At 43.4% G+C, this 16,200-nt stretch overlaps 1 protein-coding gene across 1 annotated transcript in view; it reads right to left on the bottom strand.

The window, feature by feature from the left end:
- LOC124794849 (nuclear pore complex protein Nup205-like) overlaps positions 1-16,200 on the bottom strand; it is a 124,753-nt gene that overhangs the window by 1,295 nt on the left and 107,258 nt on the right. Inside the window, exon 9 of the mRNA XM_047258514.1 lies at positions 3,951-4,073. Coding sequence (XP_047114470.1) covers positions 3,951-4,073 — 123 coding nt within the window. The remainder of the gene's footprint in view (positions 1-3,950; positions 4,074-16,200) is intronic.

The following is a 16,200-nucleotide window of genomic DNA, read 5'->3' as shown; positions in this document are numbered from 1 at the left end:
GAACTCTCTCTTTTATGTAGTCTTGCTTTTATTTCCTCACTAATCTTTTGATTATGAAGATGGGAATTTAACTGTTGTACATTCGTATGTACATATTTTTTATTTTTCATTACTAGTCTCAGTATGTGTCAACATGTTAAATCTTTGTGCCTTTTTTTCACTGCAGTCATTAATAATATAGCAAGAATAGCTGTTGTGACTAAAATTGCATCCATGCTAAACCCGCTCCACCATGCAGTGCAGAAATGCTCAGAGGCAGGGACATTGAACAGATGTGCAGAACTATAGACCCATATCTCTAACGTCGATCAGTTGTAGAATTTTGGAACATGTATTATGTTCGAGTACAATGACTTTTCTGGAGACTAGAAATATACTCTGTAGGAATCAGCATGGGTTTCGAAAAAGACGGTCGTGTGAAACCCAGCTCGCGCTATTCGTCCACGAGACTCAGAGAGCCATAGACACGGGTTCACAGGTAGGTGCCGTGTTTCTTGACTTCCGCAAGGCGTTCGATACAGTTCCCCACAGTCGTTTAATGAACAAAGTAAGAGCATATGGACTATCAGACCAATTGTGTGATTGGATTGAAGAGTTCGTAGATAACAGAAACCAGCATATCATTCTCAATGGAGAGAAGTCTTCCGAAGTACGAGTGATTTCAGGTGTGCCGCAGGGGAGTGTTATAGGACCGTTGCTATTCACAATATACATAAATGACCTTGTGGATGACATCGGAAGTTCACTGAGGCTTTTTGCACATGATGCTGTGGTGTATCGAGAGGTTGTAACAATGGAAAATTGTACTGAAATGCAGGAGGATCTGCAGCGAATTGACACATGGTGCAGGGAATGGCAACTGAATCTCAATGTAGACAAGTGTAATGTGCTGCGAATACATAGAAAGATAGATCCCTTATCATTTAGCTACAAAATAGCAGATCAGCAACTGGAAGCAGTTAATTCCATAAATTATCTGGGAGTACGCATTAGGAGTGATTTAAAATGGAATGATCATATAAAGTTGATCATCGGTAAAGCAGATGCCAGACTGAGATTCATTGGAAGAATCCTAAGGAAATGCAATCCGAAAACAAAGGAAGTAGGTTACAGTACGCTTGTTCGCCCACTGCTTGAATACTGCTCAACAGTGTGGGATCAGTACCAGATAGGGTTGATAGAAGAGAGAGAGAAGATCCAATGGAGAGCAGCGCGCTTCGTTACAGGATCATTTAGTAATCGCGAAAGCGTTACGGAGATGATAGATAAACTCCAGTGGAAGACTCTGCAGGAGAGACGCCCAGTAGCTCGGTATGGGCTTTTGTTGAAGTTTCGAGAACATACCTTCACCGAGAAGTCAAGCAGTATATTGCTCCCTCCTACATATATCTCGCGAAGAGACCACGAGGACAAAATCAGAGAGATTAGAGCCCACACAGAAGCATACCGACAATCCTTCTTTCCAAGAACAATACGAGACTGGAATAGAAGGGAGAACCGATAGAGGTACTCAGGGTACCCTCCGCCACACACCGTCAGGTGGCTTGCGGAGTATTGATGTAGATGTAGATGTAGATGTAGGCAGAAAGCTGTTCATGATCTCGGTGCTGATTCCAGTTAGTGTGCATGCACAGCTACAGGTGGTGAACAAAAACTGCCAATAGTAGATAACCTTAGTATTGAAAAGTAGGAAAATGGATGGGAAAAATTATCTTTAGAGTCAAAATACTAGAATGAAGTCATTATTCTTCATTACCTTTATATAAAATACCATTTATGAGGAACTGTAACTATTTGTTTATAGTTTTTGCTAGTATGAACTCACACGTGTACACGGTAAAAGATTTACTAGACTCATTTGACTGTTTCAATGATTAAGTAAGACAGCAGAAGAATGAGCAAGCCTTATACACGACAGCAGAAGCAGGAGGAAGCCCTATACAACGAGGATTCAGCAGGTGCCACTGTGGCTGCCTGCTAATGAATTTTTCACCTAAACAGCCAGCACCCAATTAGCATTTTTTATCCTCGCAATGCAGATCATTAAGGCCAGAACCCGTGCCAGCTCCCTACGACAGACAACAATCCACTAATGTGCGTATAGCAGTTGCTGAAACAGGCCCAGAGCTTACCGTTACAGAGGACTGGCAGCCGCCATCAGTCCACAGCTAAGGTATCCCACATTCGCCAGACATATACTGAGCTGAGACGGGCCGTGTTCCACGAGATGCTCACCATTTGGTATGACTCTGTCACTGTCATCAGTTTTAACAGTTCATTGAGATTTCTGTGTCTTACACTTCATCAGAGGCTGACACAGTTACCACACCTGAGATTATAATGGCTAAAATCCTAGACACTGAATATATTAAAATGCCTCAGCCTCAGCTGATGATCAGACTGAACATGTCCACTCCAGTTCTTAGAGGCTTTTGTGTGTGCCTGCCTTCACTACGAATGTACAGTTCCTGACTCATCTAGGCCATCACATCTTAAAATCGCCAGTGCTGTTCACTGTGAGGGGATTAGGTTAGCAACAAAGGCATTTACGACCAGTCCGATTCCCAGCCTCTGTGTAGAGGCTGGTGAGCTCTGTGTAGAGGCTGGTGAGCTACTACTTGTCGTCAAGAGGAAGACCCTCAACATGTGACATGTGTGCAGCCGACTTTCAACCCTGTGGTCACTGGCATTCAGTACTGTTGCTCGCTCTCCAACAATGTGGGCATTTGTAAACAGGCTACGAGCAACAAGGTCATTTTGGATTTATACCAAGTCAGACATAGTGGCACTTAATCAGGACCCTATTACTGTGATTTATCAAGGGTCAAGATGTTCGCCAGTCTGGCTAATAGGGATATCCAGAATTGCTTTAGAGTTATTAGGGTACATAAAGAATTTTACCCAAGACTTCATTTTAAAATCCAAGTTTTACGGAATTTTATGTGGCATCTAAATGGGGATTCATTGCTTTTGCAGAGGACATTACAGCTGTATCAGCCCTCTTTCTGGCTGCTGAGCCAGGAAGAACTACTTTCGATGTGCCTGCAGGTAGGGCACTGTGCTCTGATGCAAGGATTTCTCCTCCAGTGACTGAGCACACCAGTGGAGAGCGATTGTGGCGTACCGGTATATACAGACGATGTAACAGGATGTGTTTTGCATTACCAGATGGTCTGCCTCCGTGTAAAGAGATGATGAAACTAGTGTGGTCCGTGTTGCGAAAGACTTACAAACGTTTTATTACAACATTTTGTGTATGTTAGTGTGGGTGGCTCAAAATATTTTTTTCTTTTTTTCTCAGTGATCAAAAACTGACAATCCATTCTTACATTATTTTAGCTATAGTGTAGTTATTGTATGTGTATTAGAACAATCAATTCTACAGACTGGCTCACACCCTATTCTTACGTCATTTGCGCTTCTGTGCAAAGGGGAATGGAGCGAAGTGAATCAGATTTCCATTTCCTATTTTACCTTTCAACACAAAATTTTAAATATTTTTGCAACATTTGTCTTAAATTAGTTTAGTAACGGTGCCAAGCAACTCGACACTGAGGGCCACATACATACAACATACTAACCGACCAAGCAGCCAACAGAAGTGTTGCTTATTAAATGTCATGTATGTGGTAAGCATACACCTCTGAGCTGAGTATAAACTTTTTAGTGTTAGTGGAAGCCATTTTTGTGTCTGGTGCCACACTTTTAGACTTTTGCAATTTCTTTTGTTGAGAGCAGGGTTCTTCAGAACAAATCAAAATATGTATTCAGAAACAGTAGTTTTGTACTCCAGATTGCCTAAAAAAATGTGCAAAAATATGTACCGGACATCAAAAATTATAACAACACTTTCTCAGGCAATTAATATTTTCTGAGACATAAAAGAGTTCCTCAAAACATACTTTTATAATATAATGGAGGGTGCATGGGAAAAGGATACTGCCACTCACCTGCATATACACTTGCATCGTACGGGCAGTTTCATCTGCCCGATTTCGAAGTTCTTTGACCTTGAAAGGCATGAACATGATGAAGTCTGTAATCAGTGTGTGTAATCTTTGCAAGTAGAATGCCTGTCAACGAAAAAGAGAAAGTATTCTTATTTAAATCTGGATTAAGTTACATGTAATACAAGAAACAATTTGTGAAGCTTCAAGCAGGCAATGAGACTGCTTAAAACACTGTGATAAAACTGGGGCAGAATTGCTAGACAGTACTTAAATTCATGACATGAAATGCGAATTACTTCTGACAGACGCACACGATAATATAAATGGCACACCACCTACATTTCAGAACTAATAGTTCCTCCCTCAGGGAGGAAAAGAGAGTGCATTGTGGGAGGGTCTATTTTTCAGACCCCACGATGACTGGAACCAACTGGTTCCAGGAGGGGCCATGTCCTCTCACAGCACATGTCTGTAGGAAGTAATGCACATTTTGTCTCCTAGAGTTAAGTACTGGACAGACATTCTGTCTCAAATTAATTAGTTATCTTAGCTGATTTTCCTTTGATAAAATAGTATCTCTGGTAAAGCACAAAAGTCTTTGATTAAAGCTGATACAGACATGAAAGGTATACAGAACGGAAAAAAAATCAATACAAACAGACAAAAAGTTTGTGATACACGAGCTTATAAAGGTGTCGAACTTTTCGCCCCAAAAGGAAAGGGAAGAGAAGAGAGAGAACTACAGAAACAAAACTTATGAAGTTTTAAACTGAAATAAACTTAGCTACACCAGGTAAGAAGGAATGGAAATTATAATTAGCAATCTGCAACAGACCACATTTAATAAATTCAAGTTCAATACGATGAGGAGGATAGCTAACTAAACGTACCTTCATTGACTGTGTACTTTACACTTTCTTGCAGTCACTGTTAGATCACAAGACAACACTGTTTACCTGTGCCACAATCCAGACTATTTACTTTAATTTCTGTGCCACATTTTGTGCATTGTTATTTCAGCACTCTTATCTAGCACTAAGAAGTGTGAGCTAATTCTTGAACACATTTTGAGTTTGAAAACAATAAATTCCCCTGAGACAGAAAAGCTTCTGCCCACAAATCAGCAAAGACTTAGAAATCACAGCTGTGCGAAATTCAGCTTGCCCTTATCTCATATGATACCTTATGAACCATGGACGGAGGGCAACAGGCAGATTCTAAATTCCTAGATTTCTGTAAAGCATCTGACACGGTGCCCCGCAGCAGTACGAGCATACAGAATAGGTTTCCAGGTATAAGAGTGGCCTGAAGACTTCATAAGTAACAGTACCAAGAATGTTGTCTTCGATGGTGAGTGTTCATCAGAGACAAGGGTATTGCCAGTAGTGACCCAGAGAAGTGCAATAGTACGAGAATACAAGATTACAAAGTTTCTAGTTGGTGTGATCAGTGGCAACTTAGTCAACACCTAGAAAAATTTAAGTTAACACGGATGATTATGAAAACAATCCTGTATCGTTTGAATACAGCACTAGTAACGTGATGTTTGTCACAGCTATATCAATTAAACATCTAGGTGTAACACTGCAAAGTTATGTGGAATGGAATTAATGCATCTTGGTAGTAGTGAAGGTGAATGCTTGACTTCCATGTTATTGGAAGAATTCTGATAAAGTGTAGTTCACCCATAAAGTAGATGGCGTACAGGATGTTAGTGTGACCAATTCTTGTGCACTGTTCAGGTGTTTAGGACCCTCCCTGGTGTGAGTAATGAAAGACAGCAAAGCAATTCAGAGGTGTGCTGCTACATTTGTTACTGGTAGGTTAGATCAGCACGCAAGTATTATGGGAGTGATTTGGGAACTCAAATGAGAATCCCGGGAGGGAAGACAATGCTCTTTTAGCGAGGCATTGTTGCCAAAATTTAGAGAACCGGGATCTGACTACTGACTGCAGAATGATTCTACAGCTACCGACGTATATTTTATGTACGGACCACGAAGATACGGTGTGAGAAATCGGGGCTCGTACAGAGGCTTTTAGACACTCATTTTTCCCTTGGTCTATCTGCAAGTAGAGCAAGAAAGGAAAGTACTAGTTGTGGTATGTGGTACCTTTTGCCATGCACCGTATGTTGACTTGTGGGGTACATATGTAGATGCAGAAGTTGATAGTCTTGAGCCACGTTCTACTGAACTGAGTTGTTATCTTTTGTTGTATTAATTTGCAGGGGGGAATTTTTCTCGCATATCGAGAAATGACTGACTAACAAAGTTTCTGAAGTATAACATGGATCATAGTGACAGAGGCCTTTTTAGACAGGTACACATCTATTGTTTTACCATTACTGACAGTAGTTGAAATTTGGGGGAGGGACTGTTTAAGTAATTGCTGTGAACTGTACTTGCAACAAACTTGGCTGTGCTAGGAAGATTACAAATCTGCCTATTAATTAGGCCTACTAACAAGGCGGATTTAGTTATTAACTGTGCAAGTGCACCTTTGCTGAAGCCACATGTAGCAAATGTTATAAGGCACATCTGTGTGGGAAAGATTGCACCCTTAATGATATACTTTTGAGCTTATGTAAGGTGATTCAAAAAGCTTACACACAAACTATAGCAAGCAACAAAGAAGTTGAAATTTCCAGGTTGAAATTCGAAGTTATTCTAAACCACCTTTTGTTGTCCGTGAGAGCAAGTTTAACTTTACTTGTTTTCATAATCACACAAGAAATTTTGTACTGTCACCTCATTTATTAGTCATTATTCCAAATTCAGCTAGAATATACAATTTTATCAACAATTTTACAAGTTACACACTCCTGAGGTCTCTCTCTCAATTCCTTCATAAGCGTTGTCCGTCAACATTTAGTGTCACACCATGCCGCTGTATAACTACTATACTATGTATGGAACATTCGCAGGAACATGCTTTTAACTTTTGTTGGTGGAATGTTACATCAACAGACTGATAGCAATGATACATCACATTTCAAACTGAACGAGCTGCACATTAAGCCCACTGTTCAGAATGGAGTCACATGGGACCAAAATTATTTTCCAAATTGGATCAGTTTCCCGATTACATAAAACACGCCAAGCTACGCAAAATTTGTCAAGTATCGTGCACAAAAGTACAAGATTATAATTATGTACATATTCACATACCTTTACTCCTGCACAGCAGATGTTCATTTACTGTATATTGTACACTGTAACACCAAAATTGAAACAGCATAACACGATCCTCGACAGCTCGCAATGCTGTTGCCAGCTTTCAAATGCAAAGCCTTAAGGCTGCAGGCGAAAGCAGTAGCCATCTACACAGTTGTGACATTACTGAACCACTGCCATAGAGGTGTTTGCAAAATCACGTTAAGTTATTGGCTGAGGTAAGCCAACAAAGCTGCTGATCCAGCTCCTTGCAACTGTCAAGGATCAACTTATGCTGACTCAACTACAGACTGTTACACTTAATTGATACATAATATGGTATGTCTGTATTTTTGCTGTAACTTTAAAATTTGTTTATTGTTGTACATACATATTATTGCTGTTTATTTGCTTTAAATTTCACATTTTTGACACATATCAAGGAGGAAAAGTTGTTTGAATTTCCTGTTCGAAATTTTTTTTCTACAAATTTTTTCCACTATACCATAGTTCCAACAGCTTGAGAGAATTTGTGTTTGCTGCAAATTGCGTATCATCATTTATGAATGCAACTGCTTCTTCAGGCACATTAACTTTTATACATCAATTTGCTGCTCCTCTCCTTCGTTTGTTTCCTCATCACCATCTGTGTTGTGGATTTCTATTAGATCTGTTGGCGAAGTAAAAGTGGAGACAGTTGACAGAAAATCATCACACCAAAAGTAGTCATATGGATGGCATGAAATATTTTGCATTTGGATTAATTCACCAACTGCTCCTGCATTTTCTTGAGCTTTGATAAGTGCAGAAGCATCTTCTTCTTCACCTCCAAAGCCCACTTTGTTGAAAAACTTTGTGACAGTTTTCAGGCTTTGCTTCCCTTACTCCCATGCCAATCCAATTTACTGCATACACATCAGAAAATTAGCATGCAGGAGCTAACACACTTTTGGCCTCTTCAACACTAATAATAAGAGAGCGCATCAATATAATCACCTACAGTGGAACTTGATGAGTAAATACTTCCCTGGCTCATGGGTTGTATGCGGCTATTTGGTAAGTTGACTTTAGGGTGGCAGTTGCATTACTAATGAAAAAGAGAAGTTGCCTACTTACTTTTTTTTCATTTTGGCACTGAAAGAGCCCAGCCATTCTGCTGTAAGACCACTCACCATCCACACCGTTTTACTGCTTCACCACGCAACTGGAAGCTTGCTTACATCTATGTTTTTGGAACAACGGGTTTTTGCTGCTTTTGCAATCACCAGTGACTTCTCCATTTCACCTAACACATTTCCACACAGCAGTATAGTAAGTCTTTCCTTGGTCATTCTTCCACCTCTAACCACTAGAGATTATGAAGGCAGTGCACTATAAGAGAGACCTGTTTCATTGGCACTGAACATGTTTTTCAAGTCATAATTTGCAGTCAGGTTGTGCAATATTGTCTTCCATTCAGTTGCTACACTTTCCTGCACATTCTTAGGTTTCCCCACACACTTTGTCCCATACAATGTAGTGTCTTTCTTTGAAACTGTCCAGCCATCCTTCGGCTGCCTTAAACTCAGTATTCTCTTTAGCGATTTCCAAGTGTCACTCTGCAGCACGGGTTCAGACAAACTTATGTTTTTTAGCACCTACACTTATGATCCTTTCCCAAACTATTCTTACAGTTCCAGATATTTGTGTTTTACCACATTTGAAATGCAATATTATTTAGCACCCAAATAGTGTCTTTCGCACTCACCAGGATTACCTTAACATTTTCATTAAATGTTAGGGAAACATACTTTTTGTTCAACATCATGTGCTACACATCACATCAGCTGAAACTGACAGAAAACAATGGAGATAGTGCATTTCTTTTGAATGTTTGCTCTTGAAAGTAAAACCATTGTTTAATGGAACAATACTCATGTCTTTCACATAATGGCATTGTCAGGACTGTACAATCTTCATGTTGAAATTAGCATCCTTGTAAAGACATGAATAATTAAGACACACAGTAGTAGTGTGTAAGTCTTTTTCTGCATTATACAATGAATCATTAACTAAGTCTTAAAATTTGAATTCCATTTCCACAATAGGCATGTTCAACTTATATATATATATATAAAAAAAAAACAAAGATGAGGTGACTTACCGAACAAAAGCGCTGGCAGGTCGATAGACACACAAACAAACACAAACATACACACAAAATTCAAGCTTTCGCAACAAACTGTTGCCTCATCAGGAAAGAGGGAAGGAGAGGGGAAGACGAAAGGAGGTGGGTTTTAAAGGAGAGGGTAAGGAGTCATTCCAATCCCGGGAGCGGAAAGACTTACCTTAGGGGGAAAAAAGGACAGGTATACACTCGCACACACGCACATATCCATCCACACATACAGACACAAGCAGACATATTTAAAGACAAAGAGTTTGGGCAGAGATGTCAGTCGAGGCAGAAGTGTAGAGGCAAAGAAGTTGTTGAAAGACAGGTGAGGTATGAGTGGCGGCAACTTGAAATTAGCGGAGATTGAGGCCTGGCGGATGACGAGAAGAGAGGATATACTGAAGGGCAAGTTCCCATCTCCGGAGTTCGGATAGGTTGGTGTTGGTGGGAAGTATCCAGATAACCCGGACGGTGTAACACTGTGCCAAGATGTGCTGGCTGTGCACCAAGGCATGTTTAGCCACAGGGTGATCCTCATTACCAACAAACACTGTCTGCCTGTGTCCATTCATGCGAATGGACAGTTTGTTGCTGGTCATTCCCACATAGAATGCATCACAGTGTAGGCAGGTCAGTTGGTAAATCACGTGGGTGCTTTCACACATGGCTCTGCCTCTGATCGTGTACACCTTCCGGGTTACAGGACTGGAGTAGGTGGTGGTGGGAGGGTGCATGGGACAGGTTTTGCATCGGGGGCGGTTACAAGGATAGGAGCCAGAGGGTAGGGAAGGTGGTTTGGGGATTTCATAGGGATGAACTAACAGGTTACGGAGGTTAGGTGGACGGCGGATAGACACTCTTGGCGGAGTGGGGAGGATTTCATGAAGGATGGATCTCATTTCAGGGCAGGATTTGAGGAAGTCGTATCCCTGCTGGAGAGCCACATTCAGAGTCTGGTCCAGTCCCGGAAAGTATCCTGTCACAAGTGGGGCACTTTTGTGGTTCTTCTGTGGGGGATTCTGGGTTTGAGGGGACGAGGAAGTGGCTCTGGTTATTTGCTTCTGTACCAGGTCGGGAGGGTAGTTGCGGGATGCGAAAGCTGTTTTCAGGTTGTTGGTGTAATGATTCAGGGATTCCGGACTGGAGCAGATTCGTTTGCCACGAAGACCTAGGCTGTAGGGAAGGGACCGTTTGATGTGGAATGGGTGGCAGCTGTCATAATGGAGGTACTGTTGCTTGTGGTGGGTTTGATGTGGACGGACGTGTGAAGTTGGCCATTGGACAGGTGGAGGTCAACGTCAAGGAAAGTGGCATGGGATTTGGAGTAGGACCAGGTGAAACTGATGGAACCAAAGGAGTTGAGGTTGGAGAGGAAGTTCTGGAGTTCTTCTTCACTGTGAGTCCAGATCATGAAGATGTCATCAATAAATCTGTACCAAACTTTGGGTTGGCAGACTTGGGTAACCAAGAAGGCTTCCTCTAAGCGACCCATGAATAGGTTGGCGTACGAGGGGGCCATCCTGGTGCCCATGGCTGTTCCCTTTAATTGTTGGTATGTCTGGCCCTCAAAAGTGAAGAAGTTGTGGGTCAGGATGAAGCTGGCTAAGGTGATGAGGAAAGAGGTTTTAGGTAGGGTGGCAGGTGATCGGCGTGAAAGGAAATGCTCCATCGCAGCGAGGCCCTGGACGTGCGGAATATTTGTGTATAAGGAAGTGGCATCAATGGTTACAAGGATGGTTTCTGGGGGTAACAGATTGGGTAAGGATTCCAGGCGTTCAAGGAAGTGGTTGGTGTCCTTGATGAAGGATGGGAGACTGCATGTAATGGGTTGAAGGTGTTGATCTACGTAGGCAGAGATGCGTTCTGTGGGGGCTTGGTAACCAGCTACAATGGGGCGGCCGGGATGATTGGGTTTGTGGATTTTAGGAAGAAGGTAGAAGGTAGGGGTGCGGGGTGTCGGTGGGGTCAGGAGGTTGATGGAGTCAGGTGAAAGGTTTTGCAGGGGGCCTAAGGTTCTGAGGATTCCTTGAAGCTCCGCCTGGACATCGGGAATGGGGTTACCTTGGCAAACTTTGTATGTGGTGTTGTCTGAAAGCTGACGCAGTCCCTCAGCCACATACTCCCGACGATCAAGTACCACGGTCGTGGAACCCTTGTCCGCCGGAAGAATGACGATGGATCGGTCAGCCTTCAGATCACGGATAGCCTGGGCTTCAGCAGTGGTGATGTTGGGTGTAGGATTAAGGTTTTTTAAGAAGGATTGAGATGCAAGGCTGGAAGTCAGAAATTCCTGGAAGGTTTGGAGAGGGTGATTTTGAGGAAGAGGAGGTGGGTCCCGCTGTGACGGAGGACGGAACTGTTCCAGGCAGGGTTCAATTTGGATGGTGTCTTGAGGAGTCGGATCATTAGGAGTAGGATTAGGATCATTTTTCTTCGTGGCAAAGTGATACTTCCAGCAGAGAGTACGGGTGTAGGACAGTAAATCTTTGACGAGGGCTGTTTGGTTGAATCTGGGAGTGGGGCTGAAGGTGAGGCCTTTGGATAGGACAGAGGTTTCGGATTGGGAGAGAGGTTTGGAGGAAAGGTTAACTACTGAATTAGGGTGTTGTGGTTCCAGATTGTGTTGATCGGAATTTTGAGGTTTTGGAGGGAGTGGAGCTGGAAGTGGGAGATTGAGTAGATGGGAGAGACTGGGTTTGTGTGCAATGAGAGGAGGTTGAGGTTTGCTGGAAAGGTTGTGAAGGGTGAGTGAGTTGCCTTTCCGGAGGTGGGAAACCAGGAGATTGGATAGTTTTTTGAGGTGGAGGGTGGCATGCTGTTCTAATTTACGGTTGGCCTGTAGGAGGATGCTCTGAACAGCCGGTGTGGATGTGGGGTTTCCTCCCCCCAATTAGGGTGTTGTGGTTCCAGATTGTGTTGATCGGAATTTTGAGGTTTTGGAGGGAGTGGAGCTGGAAGTGGGAGATTGAGTAGATGGGAGAGACTGGGTTTGTGTGCAATGAGAGGAGGTTGAGGTTTGCTGGAAAGGTTGTGAAGGGTGAGTGAGTTGCCTTTCCGGAGGTGGGAAACCAGGAGATTGGATAGTTTTTTGAGGTGGAGGGTGGCATGCTGTTCTAATTTACGGTTGGCCTGTAGGATCAACACAATCTGGAACCACAACACCCTAATTGGGGGGAGGAAACCCCACATCCACACCGGCTGTTCAGAGCATCCTCCTACAGGCCAACCGTAAATTAGAACAGCATGCCACCCTCCACCTCAAAAAACTATCCAATCTCCTGGTTTCCCACCTCCGGAAAGGCAACTCACTCACCCTTCACAACCTTTCCAGCAAACCTCAACCTCCTCTCATTGCACACAAACCCAGTCTCTCCCATCTACTCAATCTCCCACTTCCAGCTCCACTCCCTCCAAAACCTCAAAATTCCGATCAACACAATCTGGAACCACAACACCCTAACTCAGTAGTTAACCTTTCCTCCAAACCTCTCTCCCAATCCGAAACCTCTGTCCTATCCAAAGGCCTCACCTTCAGCCCCACTCCCAGATTCAACCAAACAGCCCTCGTCAAAGATTTACTGTCCTACACCCGTACTCTCTGCTGGAAGTATCACTTTGCCACGAAGAAAAATGATCCTAATCCTACTCCTAATGATCCGACTCCTCAAGACACCATCCAAATTGAACCCTGCCTGGAACAGTTCCGTCCTCCGTCACAGCGGGACCCACCTCCTCTTCCTCAAAATCACCCTCTCCAAACCTTCCAGGAATTTCTGACTTCCAGCCTTGCATCTCAATCCTTCTTAAAAAACCTTAATCCTACACCCAACATCACCACTGCTGAAGCCCAGGCTATCCGTGATCTGAAGGCTGACCGATCCATCGTCATTCTTCCGGCGGACAAGGGTTCCACGACCGTGGTACTTGATCGTCGGGAGTATGTGGCTGAGGGACTGCGTCAGCTTTCAGACAACACCACATACAAAGTTTGCCAAGGTAACCCCATTCCCGATGTCCAGGCGGAGCTTCAAGGAATCCTCAGAACCTTAGGCCCCCTGCAAAACCTTTCACCTGACTCCATCAACCTCCTGACCCCACCGACACCCCGCACCCCTACCTTCTACCTTCTTCCTAAAATCCACAAACCCAATCATCCCGGCCGCCCCATTGTAGCTGGTTACCAAGCCCCCACAGAACGCATCTCTGCCTACGTAGATCAACACCTTCAACCCATTACATGCAGTCTCCCATCCTTCATCAAGGACACCAACCACTTCCTTGAACGCCTGGAATCCTTACCCAATCTGTTACCCCCAGAAACCATCCTTGTAACCATTGATGCCACTTCCTTATACACAAATATTCCGCACGTCCAGGGCCTCGCTGCGATGGAGCATTTCCTTTCACGCCGATCACCTGCCACCCTACCTAAAACCTCTTTCCTCATCACCTTAGCCAGCTTCATCCTGACCCACAACTTCTTCACTTTTGAGGGCCAGACATACCAACAATTAAAGGGAACAGCCATGGGCACCAGGATGGCCCCCTCGTACGCCAACCTATTCATGGGTCGCTTAGAGGAAGCCTTCTTGGTTACCCAAGTCTGCCAACCCAAAGTTTGGTACAGATTTATTGATGACATCTTCATGATCTGGACTCACAGTGAAGAAGAACTCCAGAACTTCCTCTCCAACCTCAACTCCTTTGGTTCCATCAGTTTCACCTGGTCCTACTCCAAATCCCATGCCACTTTCCTTGACGTTGACCTCCACCTGTCCAATGGCCAACTTCACACGTCCGACCACATCAAACCCACCAACAAGCAACAGTACCTCCATTATGACAGCTGCCACCCATTCCACATCAAACGGTCCCTTCCCTACAGCCTAGGTCTTCGTGGCAAACGAATCTGCTCCAGTCCGGAATCCCTGAATCATTACACCAACAACCTGAAAACAGCTTTCGCATCCCGCAACTACCCTCCCGACCTGGTACAGAAGCAAATAACCAGAGCCACTTCCTCGTCCCCTCAAACCCAGAATCCCCCACAGAAGAACCACAAAAGTGCCCCACTTGTGACAGGATACTTTCCGGGACTGGACCAGACTCTGAATGTGGCTCTCCAGCAGGGATACGACTTCCTCAAATCCTGCCCTGAAATGAGATCCATCCTTCATGAAATCCTCCCCACTCCGCCAAGAGTGTCTTTCCGCCGTCCACCTAACCTCCGTAACCTGTTAGTTCATCCCTATGAAATCCCCAAACCACCTTCCCTACCCTCTGGCTCCTATCCTTGTAACCGCCCCCGATGCAAAACCTGTCCCATGCACCCTCCCACCACCACCTACTCCAGTCCTGTAACCCGGAAGGTGTACACGATCAGAGGCAGAGCCACGTGTGAAAGCACCCACGTGATTTACCAACTGACCTGCCTACACTGTGATGCATTCTATGTGGGAATGACCAGCAACAAACTGTCCATTCGCATGAATGGACACAGGCAGACAGTGTTTGTTGGTAATGAGGATCACCCTGTGGCTAAACATGCCTTGGTGCACAGCCAGCACATCTTGGCACAGTGTTACACCGTCCGGGTTATCTGGATACTTCCCACCAACACCAACCTATCCGAACTCCGGAGATGGGAACTTGCCCTTCAGTATATCCTCTCTTCTCGTCATCCGCCAGGCCTCAATCTCCGCTAATTTCAAGTTGCCGCCACTCATACCTCACCTGTCTTTCAACAACTTCTTTGCCTCTACACTTCTGCCTCGACTGACATCTCTGCCCAAACTCTTTGTCTTTAAATATGTCTGCTTGTGTCTGTATGTGTGGATGGATATGTGCGTGTGTGCGAGTGTATACCTGTCCTTTTTTCCCCCTAAGGTAAGTCTTTCCGCTCCCGGGATTGGAATGACTCCTTACCCTCTCCTTTAAAACCCACTTCCTTTCGTCTTCCCCTCTCCTTACCTCTTTCCTGATGAGGCAACAGTTTGTTGCGAAAGCTTGAATTTTGTGTGTGTGTTTGTGTTTGTTTGTGTGTCTATCGACCTGCCAGCGCTTTTGTTCGGTAAGTCACCTCATCTTTGTTTTTATATATAATTTTTCCCACGTGGAATGTTTCCTTCCATTATATATATATATATATATATATATATATATATATATATATAATAGAGGGAAATATTCCACGTGGGAAAAATATATCTAAAAAGAAAGATGATGAAACTTACCAAACAAAAGCGCTGGCAGGTCGATAGACACACAAACAAACACAAACATACACACAAAATTCTAGCTTTCGCAACCAATGGTTGCCTCGTCAGGAAAGAGGGAAGGAGAAAATATATATATATATATATATATATATATATATATATATATATATATATATATATATATATTATCAAAGGGCACTGAATGTGTCTGGACTGAAATATTTGAATGGTTTGGCCAGATTTCCAAATTACATATGTTCTGCTTTTACAGAGATCTGTGTTCAACACGATTCTTTATTTATTTATTCCTTTCCTCTCTACTTTCACTATTTACAGTTTCCATTCCTCTGTTCCCATGTTTTTGACATCTGTCTACATCTTTGTCTCATGGTACTTCATTTCCTTGTTTCTCTTTTCTGTACCTGTGGCTTCTAACTTCACCAGTTTGCTAATGATTCGTTACTATCAAATTGTTAGTTTCTTCTTTCTATCTCTGCTGCCCCAGCTGTTCTTGTCACATGCTAGACACATCTTGAGAGCTGTTTGTCATCTTCAAATATACAGAACCTACATTCTTTCTCTTTTTTAGAAGGAGTAACATTACAAAATGGTTCAAATGGCTCTGAGCACTATGGGACCAAACTGCTTAGGTCATCAGTTCCCTAGATCTCAGAACTACTTAAACCTAACTAGCCTAAGGACATCACACACATCCATGCCCG

Source organism: Schistocerca piceifrons, chromosome 4 (genome assembly GCF_021461385.2).
Source record: "Schistocerca piceifrons isolate TAMUIC-IGC-003096 chromosome 4, iqSchPice1.1, whole genome shotgun sequence".
Lineage (NCBI taxonomy): Eukaryota > Metazoa > Arthropoda > Insecta > Orthoptera > Acrididae > Schistocerca > Schistocerca piceifrons.
Note: the sequence above shows the minus strand (reverse complement) of the source record. Positions and strands in the feature narration are given on the sequence as shown.